The following is a 15,248-nucleotide window of genomic DNA, read 5'->3' as shown; positions in this document are numbered from 1 at the left end:
GTTCAAACTAGATTTGCCAGCCAATGAAACTGACATGATATTTACCTGGGTTGGAAGTTGCTAGAAAGATGAGGGAATATTTCAGGGATGGTACAGAGTGTAAGAAACCACATATTGAATAATTCCATTTCACACAAGGAGAAACTCAACGATGGTCATAGAGCTGAATGGGAACAAGGGCAAGAATCAAACCTGGACACCTCACCCCCAGTCTAGGGCTCCTTCCAGGGCATTATCTTGCCTCTCAGGAGGGCTAAAAGTGGGGAAAGAATTAGACAGTGATTCTCTGTGAACCTGACTTTCCAGGACATGATGGAATGGGAGACCTGTCAGACAGATGTTAGAGCGGTTTCCTGCTGCTGCTGCTGCCAAGTCGCTTCAGTCGTGTCCGACTCTGTGTGACCCCAGAGACAGCAGCCCACCAGGCTCGCCCGTCCCTGGGATTCTCCAGGCAAGAACACTGGAGTGGGTTGCCATTTCCTTCTCCAATGCATGAGAGTGAAAAGTGAAAGGGAAGTCGCTCAGTCGTGTCCGCCTCCTAGTCTACTGCAAAACACCATTGCACCAAAATGCTCTGCAGCATGTCTGGTCCTCCTTCTCTGGGCATTTGTAGGATTACACAGGGCAGCAGGCTGTGGTCAGATGGGACACATGTCGCTTCTGGGTCAGAGCAGTGACCTGTCAGTGTGAGACGCTCTGCTGGGTTCTTCCCCAGCTGTAAGAACTGGTGACGTCCCAGAGGGTGGAGCTAGGGTCTCTGAGGATGACAACCTGGAACAGAGCCCCCTGAAAACCTGCAAACTACACGAAGGGTGAGAACTAAACCTCTGTCCTGGTAAGTCACTAAAATCATGAGGCTGTGTGTTACTGCTGCAAGACTCTGCTCATCTTTTTTTTTTTTTCCACTGTAAGATCTTTTTTATTTTAAACTTTAAGCTTTTTATTTTGTATTGGTGTATAAACTGATGAACAATATTGAGGTAGTTTCAGGTGAACAGGGAAGGGACTCATTCAGATGCAAGAACCCATTCTCCCCCTACCCCTCCGCACCACCCAGGCTGGCACATAACACTGGGTAGAGTTCCATGTGTTGTGCAATACGTCCGTGTTAGTTATCCATTTTGAATATAGCCAAAATTCAGCCCATCTTGATGGACAAAGAGAGCTACATTTGCTGTCTGTGGTACCAGCCTGAGCCTATTTTGCCGTCCAAGGTGGCAGTAACCTGGCAGCATGGTATTTTCTAGTCAGAGTCTTATTTCTTTGGGGTCACAAGCCTACAGCTTCATGGGCTGTTCCTGATTTCCATGAATGTGTTCTGATCAGATGCTTAAATTGCAAGGAAACCCACCTGTCTCCTCATTTAGCTCTTGAGAAAGAGCAGTTGTTCTTGCATGGAGGAGATGACACTCCCAAAGCTCTCATCCTTGTGATCACGTCCTGTGTGTGCACATGGGGGAAAGGGGAAGGAGGGTGATTTCAAGGCAGGAAATCCGGGATCAGGATTTTAGCAGAAGGAAAGCACTGGATCTTATACAGCAGCTCCTGTGTGGGGCGCTGGAGAGGTCGGGGGTAAGTTGGACACAGTCCTTTGATTTCCGTGGCCCACAGTCTATTGTGTGAGAGGAAATGACATAACAAACCGTGCTAACGACTGTGTGAGCGTCACGCTGTCAGGACGGTCAGTGCCGTGGAGACGTCTGAGAAGCAGCCCCAGGGAGGAGGTGGGCACGAGCTGAGCCTTGGAGGATGAGCGTAGAGAGAAAGGCGCTGAGGAAAGCAGAAGAGGGAGGGGACAGGAGCCTGTGGGGTTTGTCCACCAATGGGGAGTGTGGTCTGCTGAGGTGGGGAGGCATGACGAAGGTGCAGGAGGTGAGGAAGGGCTGAGGGGAGGCCAGGGCCTGATGACAAAGCCCTCTGATGTACATGCCATTCCCACTTGGTCTCTCTGATGGAGACAAGTTTGGGGAGAGAAATGCAGAGTTAGATGGTTTCCTACCTTTTACTTGTCTGAAAACACCCCCATTCCTGTGTCCAGTGTCAGAACTGGAGGTTATCAAGACTCTTGGACATAGACAAAGCCCTTATACTTGAATCTGAAATGAAGCTGTGGACTTAATCCAGCCACATGAAGTCATAACCTAGGAGAGACCTGCCCCTTTTCTAACTTCTGCTTTCCAGACCTCAAGTTTTACTCTGTCTTTACATTCCAGACTCAAAAAGAATCTAGATGTTTCTAGAGCCAAGTGAGAGGAGGGAATAGGATCAAGGTCACCAAGAGACAAGGGGATGATTGTAAACACCGCGAGGGAAGGAGGCACATAAGCCTCTGCTGTGTCGCCAGCACTCAGTGCACAGTAGGTGCTCAATAATAATATCCTGGATGTGTGGATTAATAAGCCATCACAATCAGGCAGTTATTCACCCTTTTGCCAAACTTCAGCAAGAGAATCCCTACCTTCAAATGTTTACATGGGTAAGATTTACGGTCAATGACTGACCCAGATTAATCACCTACCCCATATGATCCAGAAACTTCCTTAACAATATCACCCTGATTTAGGCTGGAGGAGGGAAAACCAGCACAGGCTCTGGAGAGAGAGGGCGTCCTGAGAGATGCTGGAGGTCTTGTCTGGGAGGAGGGGAGCGCAGATCCAGCAGGTGCAATGGTTGAAGGCGCAGTCTCTGACCTGAATCTTTGCCGCTAGGCGATTTACTGGTACTTTATTGTGTGAGTCTCATCTGGACTACACAGAATCCCCACTTTTCAAAAGGAAATTGAGTCTCACACGCCAAGTGACTTGGTCAATATTGCAGAGCTATCCTTAGTTATGAAGCTGTTATGCAGTGCTGGGTTTTTGAACTATCTGTTGACTGACTGGCCTTGGAAGCATTTGCAGTATGAGGTGCCTGGAGGAAGCAGACAGAGTCTGCTATCCGATGTGACAGAGGAGACGGGTGTGCAGCACAAGAACAGAAAGGATGGCCAAGGGCTGTGGGAGGAAGAAGGGAGCAGGCAACTGTGCAGGGGGCAGGCAGGAGAGGAGAGAGGAGCTGGGCTCTGAAGAGGAGAAGAAGCATCCCCCTAGTGGGGAAGAGAGGGAGGACAAGCCTTCAAAAGGGGACTTCTTAGGTAAACTTAGAGCTCTAGGGAAAGACATGGTTTATTTAGAAAGAGAAAGCTCACCGGCTGATATGAACAATAGATGCAATTCTACAGGAAGAGAGAGGGAGGGAACCATTGCTGAAGGACAGAGAGGACTCTAACGTTGTCATAGGACACTGGCCTCACGTCAATCTAGGAGTGAAGAGATGGAGGGAGGGGTGATTTGATCTTCTGACAAGTTAAAGTTCACTATCAGCTCCTATTTATCCCTAAGAACAGGGGGTCACCTGGGCCACAAGACAGCTCTCCATTTGACACTTGACACTTGGCTCCCTCCAGACACTGGCATTTCCCAGGGGGCTGAGACCAGCTCAGAAGAGACATGGAGGCTCCTGGGCAAAGACTGTGGCTGCTTCCCACACTCTCTTTATAGAGCGGGTCAGTGACCCAGGACACCTCTGTCAGATTAGAACCTGCCTTTCCCTCCTGTGTAACATTATTGTCAATATCATTTATTCTAAAAAGCGATATGGAGGCTAAGAGGAGGCTCAATTGGCTTTTATGACCAGATTAAATGTTGTGACCAGTGGCTCTATTGGGATAAGTATGTTCTTGTATATTCTTTTAAAGATCAATGTATGGTCTCTGATCTTAAGGAGAGACACCTGAATAAGGCTTGTACATCCTATGTGGTAGAAATGTTCAACCTTTATGCCCAAAGGAATGGGGTGACCATCACTCATCACCCACCTGCCTTCCCAAGCTCATCCCACTTAATTTGAGAAAGAGGAGCAACACTTGTTACAAATGTGGCATGTTTTTGTCCACGCAGTTTTCTTACTGCTATAGCCCAGCAACGAAACACCCTGCACAGGGCAGGCACTCAACAAATCCTCAGTGAGTGAATGAATCTGAAATCCTATGGGCATCATTCAGCCACATGAAGTCATAACCTAGAAAATGTGCTTCCTCTTAATAGCCAAGAACACTGCAGACTCAAAAGGAGCTTGAGAAACAAGAATTTATTCTCTTCTCTCCCTTAGGACAGCTGGGGGAGAACAGAGAAGGGCCTAGCAGATTAGAATGGACCCCATCTCATGAAATTTACCCCAGAACGCCAGAACTGAGAGCGCTGGCTTGCAGACCTGAAGTCCACTCTCTCATTATACCAATAGTGAAACTGAGTTCCAGAGGCAGGGCTGACTCACCCCAGGTAACACATGCACGTTGCTTGGCTCCCAGGCCCACTGGTGCTTAATCCAACATCTTCGTGGTACAGATGGGAAAAGAGGGAGAATGAGATGGATGGAGAGTGAGATGAATGGGGCAAACCAGACGGTCGTGACAGAATTTGTCCTGCTGGGGCTACACGACCACCACAACCTAGAGATGGTGTTGTTTGTGCTCTGCCTGGGCATCTACTCTGTGAATGTGCTGGGGAACGCCCTCCTCATCAGGCTGAACATGCTGGACCCCCGTCTGCACACCCCCATGTACTTCTTCCTCAGCAACCTCGCCCTCATGGACATCTGTGGCACATCCTCCTTCGTGCCTCTCATGCTGGTCAACTTCCTGGAAACTCAAAGCACCATCTCCTTCCCTGGCTGTGCCCTGCAGATGTACCTGACCCTGGCGCTGGGCTCCACAGAGTGCGTGCTCTTGGCCATGATGGCATGTGACCGGTACGTGGCCATCTGCCAGCCGCTTCGCTACTCAGAGCTCATGAGCTGGCACACGAGCATGTGGATGGCAGCACTGAGCTGGGGAGCAGGCTTTGCCAACTCCCTTCTCCATTCCATTCTCACCTGGAGCCTCCCGTTCTGTGGCCACAATGTCATCAACCACTTCTTCTGTGAGATCTTGGCGGTGCTGAAACTAGCCTGTGGGGACATCTCTCTCAATGCACTGCTATTAATGGTGGCTTCAGCTGTCGTGACACTGCCCCCACTGTTCATCATCTTCCTGTCCTACGTGTTCATCCTCACTGCCATCCTGAGGGTGCCCTCTGCTGCCGGCCGGCACAAAGCCTTCTCTACCTGCTCTGCCCACCTCACAGTGGTGGTGATTTTCTATGGGACTATCTCCTTCATGTACTTCAAGCCCAAGGCTGAGGACCTCTACTTGGATAAGCTTCTTGCATTGTTCTACGGGATCGTGACCCCCTCGCTGAACCCCATCATCTACAGTCTGAGGAATGCAGAGGTGAAAGCTGCCGCCATAGCTCTGCTGAGTGGAGATCTCCTCTCCAGGAAGATGGCCCGCTTTCCTGTTGTTCTCTAAGTCCGTCAGGCAGGTGTGTGTGTGCTGAGTCACTTTGTTGCTGCTGCTGCTAAGTCATTTCAGTCGTGTCCAACTCTGTGCGACCCCATAGATGGCAACCTACCAGGCTTCCCCGTCCCTGGGAATCTCCAGGCAAGAACACTGGAGTGGGTTGCCATTTCCTTCTCCAATGCATGAAAGTGAAAAGTGAAAGTGAAGTCGCTCAGTCCTGTCTGACTCTAGCGACCCCATGGACTTCAGCCTACAAGGCTCCTCCGTCCATGTGATTTTCCAGGCAAAAGTACTGGAGTGGGGTGTTGAGTCGCTTTAGTCCTGTCCAAATCTTTGGGAACTTATGGACTCTAGCCTGCCAGAATTCTTTGTCCATGGCATTCTTCAGGCGAGAATACTCAAGTGGGTTGCCATGTCCTCCTCCAGGGGATCTTCCCAACCCAGGTATTGAACTAGGACCCCTGTATTGGCAGGGGGATTCTTTACCACTAGCACCACCTGGGAAACTAGTTATACTGTGGCGTGACTTCATAACTGCAAAGGCTTGAAAACACAAAGGTTCTTTTTCTTGCTCACTCTCCAGTTCCATCTGAGATTGGATGGGGGGGTCTACTTCATCTTTTTCATCCTGCGGGCCTCAAGATAATAAAGCATCTGCCATATAGCACACTGCTGGTGAAATGGCAAAAGAAGAGCAGATGACAAAGCTTGTGTGGATTCCTGCAGCTTCCACTCAGAAATGACCTCTTCCTTCCACTTCCACCTCCTTGGCCAATCATTCAAGGCGCAGGCCAGAGCAGACACCAAGGGTTGGGGATGCCACCTACGCCACTTCTGGAGGGAGGGGTAAGACTAAGGAATTCCTGAAAAGCCTGGTGACAATGCCGCTACCCTACAGTCAACCCAGGAGGTACTAGAGATTTCTAGAGCTTCCATTCTCTGGCCAGCTCTGCCTCACTGGCTGCTTCCAGGTTAATCACCCCAGGGAGCACTGGTTAGCTGGCTTGTGTGACTCTGGACTGGAGTATCCAGCTAGGTTTCAACCGGCCCTCCAAGAGCTTTCTTTGCTCTCAGGTTCTGGGTTTGGGCTGAGCACGAGAGACTCTGGAAGAGATGGGAAGGCGGAGGCAAGGCCACGCTGAGGTGGTGGAGCCCTCACTTGCTGTCAGTGCAGCCCCTCTGGCTCCTGCCAGGCCACCTGCAGCTGCTCTGAGGCCCGAGCGACGGGAGCTCCAATGCAGAGAGTGCCGGCTCCTCCTGCGGGTCACCAGTGTCCCTGAGTCCAAGACAGTGAGGGCCAGACATGGGTTCCAGTGTGTCCTCCTGTGCCCTGGTCTGTCCTCACCTGCGCCTTCACGCCACCCAAGAGCAGCTTCAGACCCGACACCAAGCACAGAGGCCAAGCGTGGCACTGATTCTCCTGCAGCTCCCACAAATGACAGCGCTGTTCTCCACAACAAAGCCTCACATCGCTCACACTGGTCCTGCTACTTCAACCGGATCCTGGCTGATTCACCACTCAAGAACCTATGTTTGCCCCCCATTATCAGAGCAGGAAGACCACATTCTTCAGCTGAGTCCTCGGGCCTCCAGAAAACAGACCCCAATTTGTGAGCCCCGTGTTCTACTCAGCCCTGCGCACCACCAACCCCTCTCTACACTGTCTGTACTCCCCACACCTCTGTATGTTGTTCATGCTGTTCTCTGGGGAGATCTGGGACTTTTTTTTCAAGCCACTTTAGACACCATCACTTGAACACAGCCTTTCCTAGCCCTTTAAAGGGGCTCTCTCCTTTGTATCCCACCACACTTTGTTGGAACCTTTTGTTTGGTAACAAAGCCCTTCTGACTGATGTTGAAGCTGAAACTCCAATACTTTGGCCACCTGATACAAAGAACTGACATTTGAAAAGACCCTGATGCTGGGAAAGATTGAAGGCGGAAGGAGAAGGGGACAACAGAGGATGAAATGGTTGGATGGTGTCACCAACTCAATGGGCATGAGTTTGAGTAAACTCCAGGACTTGGTGATGGACACGGAGGCCTGGCATGCTGCAGTCCATGGGGTCGCAAAGAGTCAGACATGACTGAGTGACTGAACTGAACTGATGCTCTTCTGCTTTGTGTCCACAATATTTCATAACAATGTGGGTGCCTCGAGGGCAGGACTCTTTAGGGGCTTGTCTCTACAGCTCCACAGAGCTTTCCCAACTGGTTATTGAACTATCACTCAAATACACAGATGACACCACCCTATTGGCAGAAATTGAAGAGGAACTAAAGAGCCTCTTGATGAAGGTGAAAGAGGAGAGTGAAAAAGCTAGTTTAAAACTCAACATTCAAAAAACAAAGATCATGGCATCCAATCCAATTACTTCATGGCAAACAAACGAGGAAACAATGGAAACAGTGACAGACTATTTTCTTGGGCTCCAAAAATCACTGTATATGGTGACACAGCCATGAAATTAAAAGACACTTGGCTACTTGGAAGAAAAACGATGACAAGCCTAGACAGCATATTAAAAAGCAGACACATTACTTTGCCAACAAAGGTCTGTCTAGTCAAAGCTGTGGGTTTTCCAGTAGTCATGTATGGATGTGAGAGTTGTGCCATAAAGAAAGTTGAGCAACGAAGAACTGATGCTTTTGAACTGTGGTGTTGGAGAAGACTCTTGAGAGTCCCTTGGACAGCAAGGAGTTCAAACGAATCAATCCTAAAGGCAATCAATCCTGAATATTCATTGGAAGGACTGATGCTGAACCTGAAGCTCCAATATTTTGGCCACCTGATGCGAAGAACTGACTCATTGGAAAAGACACTGCTGCTGGGAAAGGTTGGAGGCAGGAGGAGAAGGGGAAGACAGAGGATGAGATGGTTGGATGGCATCACCAACTCAATGGACATGAGTTTGAGTAAGCTCTGGGAGTTAGTGTTGGGTGGGGAAGCCTGGCCTGCCGCAGTCCATGGGGTCACAACAGTTGGACACGACTGAGAAACTGAACTGAACTGAACTGAACTGTCACTCAGAAGCCCTCACATGTCACACCTGGGGACCTGATCCTGTGCTGCTCCAGGCAGTCAGGGGCTTAGTCTGAACGTGTGGACAGACACGAGTGGGGAGCAGAAGTATCTTGTGGCCACAGCCCTGCCTTCTAGGAAGTCACTGAAACAAGTCAGGAGACAGCCAAGGACCACCATTTGGGGAGCCAGGAGACCAGGGTTCCAGACCTGGATCAGCTGCTCTCGCCGGCAAGGTCTTCCTGCTGGCCCTTCCCCTCCAGGAACACAAAAGGCACATCACGCTTTAAGTGCCCACAGCTGAACTCATCCCTCTGCCCCCAAAGGTCTGTAACCCTCTCAGGGAATAGCACCAACACTTCCTAAGCCACCAGCCAGAAACCGGGCAGTCATCAGAGGCATATATATCTCACACTCACCACCCTACACATTCAATCCATCACCAGGGCCCAGAGCGGCCACCTCACAGCCACTCCTGGTCAGTCGTCTCCTTTCTCTGATACCACCATCACCTTCTTTCTCTCTCAGATAGTGCAACAGCTGTGCCAGACTCTAAAATCCATCCTCTGCACTAACTAAAAACAAACAAACAAACAAAAACCTGTCTGAAAAAAAAGAAAACAAAAAATCACACCAATCTGATCATACTACTCACCTGCTTAAATCTCTCCAATGTCACCTTTGCTCATCTCCCCTAGGATAAAACCCAGATCCCCTCTACTGACCCAACCTCATCACTGCTTGCTTATTTCCACCACACTCCATCCGCACACCCATTCCAGACACACGGAACTAGTCCCAGTTTCCCCATGAACATCATGCCCCTTCCTGCCCCTCTGTCTCCCCCTTGCTGTTGCCTCTCATGTCCAGACACCTCTGGCCCTTTAGCTAACTTACACTGGACACTTATCACACACCATCCTGGGCACTATGCTGGGTTCTCAGGGCTTTACTGGCTGGGGGCCAGATGGGATGATGCAAACCTCAGGTGAGGAGTGCAGTATACACACTAGGGCCAGAGAGACCACCTCCCCAGCATCATGGCATTACGGGAATTCACTCAGTCCTCAGCCGGTGCCCACACCCACCCCCTTCCTGAAAGCCCCTCTGATCCCTCCTTCCTGGGCGGGGTCTGTCTCAGCTCTGTCTCCCTCTTCAGGGCCTTCTGTGCTCTGCTGACTGAGTCCTGAATCCCAGCTATTTAAGTTATGGGTACCAAGATAACATATTCAAAAGCAGAGATATTACTTTGCTGACTGAGGTCCGTCTAGTCAAGGCTATGGTTTTTCCTGTGGTCATGTATGGTTGTGAGAGTTGGACTGTGAAGAAGCCTGAGTGCCAAAGAATTGATGTATTTGAAGTATGCTGTTGGAGAAGACTCTTGAGAGTCTCTTGGACTGCAAGGAGACTCAATCTGTCCATTCTGAAGGAGATCAGCCCTGGGATTTCTTTGGAAGGAATAATGCTAAAGCTGAAACTCCAGTACTTTGGCCACCTCATGTGAAGAGTTGACTCATTGGAAAAGACTCTGATGCTGGGAGGAATTGGGGGCAGGAGGAGAAGGGGACGACCGAGGATGAGATGGCTGGATGGCATCACTGTCTCGATGGACGCGAGTGCGAGTGAACTCTGGGAGTTGGTGATGGACAGGGAGGCCTGGCGTGCTGCGATTCATGGGGTCGCAAAGAGTCAGACACAACTGAGTGACTGAACTGAACTGAACTGATGAATCAAGAGATTTCAAAACATCAAACCTTCTCACCCAACCCCTATTTCTAGGAATTACTCTGAGAAAATTACTAGAGGTGTAAATATTTATATATGGGTATTAATCTGAGGGTTATTTGTGGTTAAAAAAAAATTGTAAAACTCTTCAAGCACAATCATAGCAGAATGTTTAAATAAATCCTGATGGAGCCCAGTGATAGATGGTGACACAGCCATTAGAAATCTTATCTTTTGAAGAATATTTGATGATTTTAAATGCTCACACTATAATTAACAGAAAAAAAAACAGAACAAATAAATTTGTATTCAGTATAATCCAAGTTTTTAAAGGTATTTTTCTTATGGATATAAAAATAAGTATGTCTATAGAGAATTATGGAAAACTATAAAAAAACATTAGCCAACAGTTGATTCTCTGGGAGATGGGATTACAGAAAAAATACTCTTTTCTTGATTATTCTTTCCAATAATGGTCAATACTTCTAAAATGAACATTGTTTTGAATTTTTAAAAATATTATCTTGAGAAGTGGAATATCACGTGGCTTTAGATAGAGCACAGAGTAGAAAGGCCCCCGCCCAAGGGCAGAAAGTGAGGAAGCACAGATGGGGCCTGACCCAGGTGGGCAGTCAGGCAAAGAGGGTGGAGCTGAGAAACCTTGGGGACAGTCAACTGATGGCAGAGGTGGCTGAGGGAGAAGAGGACTGTAGGGCCGTGACAGGCTTCTGGGTTATTTGGGTGGATAGTGCTCTACCCTGAGAGACACCCTGAGAGACTGGGAAGATAAGAGAAGTAGGTTGGAGGGTGAGGGAGTGCTGTGAAGAGCTCGTTTGGATGTTTGTGGGCATCCACGGGGTGCCAAGATGGGCCCGGTCCTGAGCAGCTGGAAAATAAGTGGTGACGAATGCTAAGATTTTATTTGACCTGTGTTTTGACAAAAAAAAAAAAATCCAAGAGAAAAATCATAGTAAATGGGAAGTTTACAGTTGCTACAGTGTTACATAAGGCTGCTCTTTAACCCCTGAGCTGAGTCAAGTTATCATTGTTCCATGAGAAGGAAAGAGAATGACACAGAAAGGGAAAAAGGAAAGGGGACCCGCAGGAACTCACCCACCCCCTCAGTCCCTGACTTCACGTCCCCAACAAGTGTCTAGCGCTTCACCCCCTACAGCAGTTCACTTTCCTTAACCTTTCATGAGTGCAGGTCCCCACAGCACTCTTGCCAGGAGACACCCAGGACACCCAGGCCGAGGCCACAGAATCACAACCCTCGAGCCTCAGGCCCAGGGGGCAGGACTGGAGTGAGACCCAGTCTTCAGATTCCTGTCCAGGGTCTCTCCTCTACCCACCTCACCCAGCCAGGCCCTTCTGGGGCAGCACAGGGAACCTGGGGTCTCTGAAGCCCCATAATGCCAAGTCTGCAAACTTGTGTCATTGCAGAGTCTGAACTTTAAATTGGGCAAGGACTGCAAGGTCCCTGAGGGCAGGGAGCAGGAGAGATGTCTACGTGACAGGGGACCAGGAGGCTGGGCCTCGGGGGGGCTCGGGGCCTCGATCCTGCCCACCACAGTACAGTGTGTCTGCTGGTAATGAACTCAGCACTCCCTCACCCTGCTCTCCCAAGCCTCAGGTCACCTCACCTGGCAGCAGCTCAGCTACCTGCCTGCACTAATGTCATTGGACAACAGGTAGGAGGCAGGGAGAATCCATCTAGCATGTTGACTATCCTCATGAAATCTTTTTTAAACTTACTGAAACCAGAATATCTGCTTGGAGAAGGGAACATAATGATATTAATAATATCAGTTGCCACTTACTGAATATTTACCCTGTGCCAAGCTCTGTGCTAAGACCTTTCGCTGGATCCTCAAAATCGTCCCATGAGGAAACGCTACTCTTATTTCTACAGGTAAGGAGGCTGAGGCTGAGAAAGCCGTTAGCAAGTGGCAGGTCTCGGACTTGGGCTTAGCGGTCTGACTCCAAAGCTCACACTCAGGACCTCTGCCATCATAGTGAGGAGGAGAGACGCAGGAATCCAGATGCAGGCACTTCTGGGACATTGTAACAGCAGCTTCTTCTTGTGCCACTCGCCTTCCTTTAAAATCATTTCTGAAGCTTAAGATAAGAATGAAATGTTTCAAACTAGGATTACCAGCCAATGAAATTGACAAAATATTTACCTGGGTTGGAAGTTGCTACAAAGGTGAGGGAATGTTTTGGTGATGGTACAGAGTACCAGAGGTCACATAGTGAACGGCTCCACTTCACACAAGGAGAAACTCAACCAAGGTTGTACAGAAGAAAGGGAACAAGGGCAAGAATCAAACCTGGATCCCTCACTCTCAGCCTGGGGCTTCTTCCATGGCATCACCCTGCCTCTCAGGAGGAGTAAAACTGAGGAGAGAATTAGACAGTGATTCTCAGAGACACTCAGTCTCCTATCACTCTGTAAACCTGATTTCCCAAGACATGATGGAATGAGAGACCTGTCAGACAGAAGCTAGAGTGGTTTCCTGAGTCTACTGCAAAACACCATTGCACCAAAATGCTCTGCAGCATGTCTGGTGCTCCTCCTCTGGGCATGCACAGGATTACACAGGGCAGCAGGCTGTGGACAGATGGGACACCTCTCGCTTCTGAGTCAGAGCATGACCTGTCAGTGTGAGACGCTCTGCTGGGTTCTTCCCCAGCTGTAAGAACTGGTGATGTCCCAGAGGGTGGAGCCAGGGTCTCTGAAGATGACAACCTGGAACAGAGTCCCCTGAAAACCTGCAATCTACTTGCCTGGAGAATCCCAGGGACGGGGGAGCCTGGTGGGCTGCCGTCTATGGGGTCACACTTAGTCGGACATGACTGAAGCGACTTAGGAGCAGTAGGACCAGCACACGAAGGGTGAGAACTAAACCTCTGTCCTGGTAAGGCATTAAATCGAGAGGCTGTGTGTTACTGCATCAAGACTGCTCATCTTTTTTTTTTTTTCTCACTGTAAGATCTTTTTTATTTTAAACTTTAAGCTTTTTATTCTGTATTGGGGTATAGCTGATGAACAATATTGAGGTAGTTTCAGGTGAACAGGGAAGGGACTGAGTCATACAGGCACATGGACCCATTTGCCGCCTACCCCTCCCCACCATCCAGACTGGCACATAACACTGGGTAGAGTTCCATGTGTTGTACAGTATGTCCTTGTTGGTTATCCATTTTGCAAATACGAAAACTCAGCTCATCTTAATTGATGGACCAAGAGAACTACAGTTGCTGTCTGTAGCACCAGCCTGAGCCCATGTTGCCTTTCCAAGCTGGCAGTAACCGGGCAGCATGGTGTTTTCTAGACACAGCCTTATTTCTTTGAGGTCACAAGCCTACAGCTTCATGGGCTGTTCCTGATTTCCATGAAAATGTTCTGATCAGATGCTTAATGGAGAAGGCAATGGCATCCCACTCCAGTATTCTTGCCTGGAAAATCCCATGGACGGAGAAGCCTGGTAGGCTGCAGTCCATGGGGTCGCTGAGCGACTTCACATTCAATTTTCACTTTCCACTTTCATGCATTGGAGAAGGAAATGGCAACCCACTCCAGTGTTCTTGCCTGGAAAATCCCATGGACAGAGGAGACTGGTGGGCTGCTATCTATGGGGTCGCACAGAGTCGGACATGACTGAAGCGACTTAGGAGCAGCAGCAGCAGCAGATGCTTAAATTGCAAGGAAACACACCTGTGTCCTCATTTAGCTCTTGAGAGAGAGCAGCTGTTCTTGCATGGAGAAAATGGAACCCCCAAATCTCTCGTCCCTGTAGTCACATCCTGTGTGTGCATGGGGGAAAAGGGAACGAGGGTGATTTCAGGGTAGGAAATCCGGGATCAGGATTTTAGCAGAAGGAAAGCACCATCTCAAATGGCAGCTCCTGTGTGGGTTGCTGGAGGGGTTGGGGATAAATTGCACACAGCCCTGTGATTTCTGCAGCTCAGAGTGTGAGAGAGAATGACACACACACACAACAAATTAATTGTGCTAACAGCTGTGAGCATCACGTTGTCAGGATGGTCAGTGCTGAGGAGACCTCTGAGAAGGTGACCCCACAGAGGAGGTGTGTGTGAGCTGAGCCTTGGAAGATGGATCAGAGAGAAAGGTGCTCCGGCCTGAGGAAAGCATGAGAAGAGGGAGGGAACAGGAGCCTATGGGGTTTGTCCACCAGCGGGGAGTTGTCTGCTGAGGCTGGAGCAGGCCACCACAATGGGATGTGTAGCAGGTGAGGGCAGGCACAGGCCACGGCCAGATGACAAAGGCCTCCGATGTCCATGCCATTCCCACCTGGTCTCCCTGATGGAGACAAGGGTGTTGAAGAGAAAAGCAGAGTCAGGTGGTATCCTGCCTTTTATCTCCCTAAAAACACTCCCCATTCCTGTATCCAGGGTCACTGTTGGAGGTTACCAGTTCTTTTTGCAGCAACACACCAACAAAGACCAAGTTCTTATAATTGAATCTTAACTTAAGCGGCAGGATTAATCAAGCCAGCCACATAAAGTCATGACCTAGGCACCCTTTTAACTTCTGCTTCCCAGACCTCAGGTTTTATTTTGTCTTTACATCCTAGACTCAAAGAGAATCTAGAGGTTTCTAAAGCCCAGAGAGAGGAAGGGATATGACCAAGGTCCCCAAGGGACAAGGGGATGACTATAAACAGTGCAAGGGCAGAAGGCCCTATTTGCCTCTGCTGTGCTCCCAGCACCTAGCGCATAGGCGGTGCTCAATAATAATTTGCTGGATGTGTGGATGAATGAGCCATTGTACTCAGGCAATTCTTCACCATTTTTGCCAGACTTCAGCAGGAGAATTCCTACATTTAATGTTTATATGGATAAGATTTATGGTCAATGATTGACCCAGATTAAACAACTACCCTTGTATGTTTCATAAACTCCCTTAACAATCATCCTGATTTAGGCTGGAGGAAGGAAAATCAGCATTGCCTCTGGGGAGAGAGAGGGTCATGGCAGATGCTGGAGCTCTTGTCCTGGAGGCAGGGAGCACAGGTTCAGCAGGCGTCAATAGCTGAAGGTGCAATCTCTGATGGAGCCTTGCTGCTGGGTGGATCAGCAGCCTTTTTCTTTGTGAGTCTC

The 15,248-nt window shown here is 49.2% G+C and overlaps 1 protein-coding gene across 1 annotated transcript; it reads left to right on the top strand.

The window, feature by feature from the left end:
- On the top strand, positions 4,424-5,386 carry LOC102180592 (olfactory receptor 2S2-like). Its single transcript, XM_005683938.2, has one exon. The coding sequence runs from the start codon at positions 4,424-4,426 to the stop codon at positions 5,384-5,386; it is 963 nt and encodes a 320-aa protein (XP_005683995.2).

The sequence above is a fragment of the Capra hircus genome, chromosome 8, assembly GCF_001704415.2.
Source record: "Capra hircus breed San Clemente chromosome 8, ASM170441v1, whole genome shotgun sequence".
NCBI lineage: Eukaryota > Metazoa > Chordata > Mammalia > Artiodactyla > Bovidae > Capra > Capra hircus.
This window is presented reverse-complemented; position numbering and strand designations above follow the sequence as displayed.

Excerpts from the sequence above, each read along its gene's own strand:
- LOC102180592 (XM_005683938.2), top strand. The coding sequence starts at position 4,424 with ATGAATGGGGCAAACCAGACGGTCGTGACAGAATTTGTCCTGCTGGGG.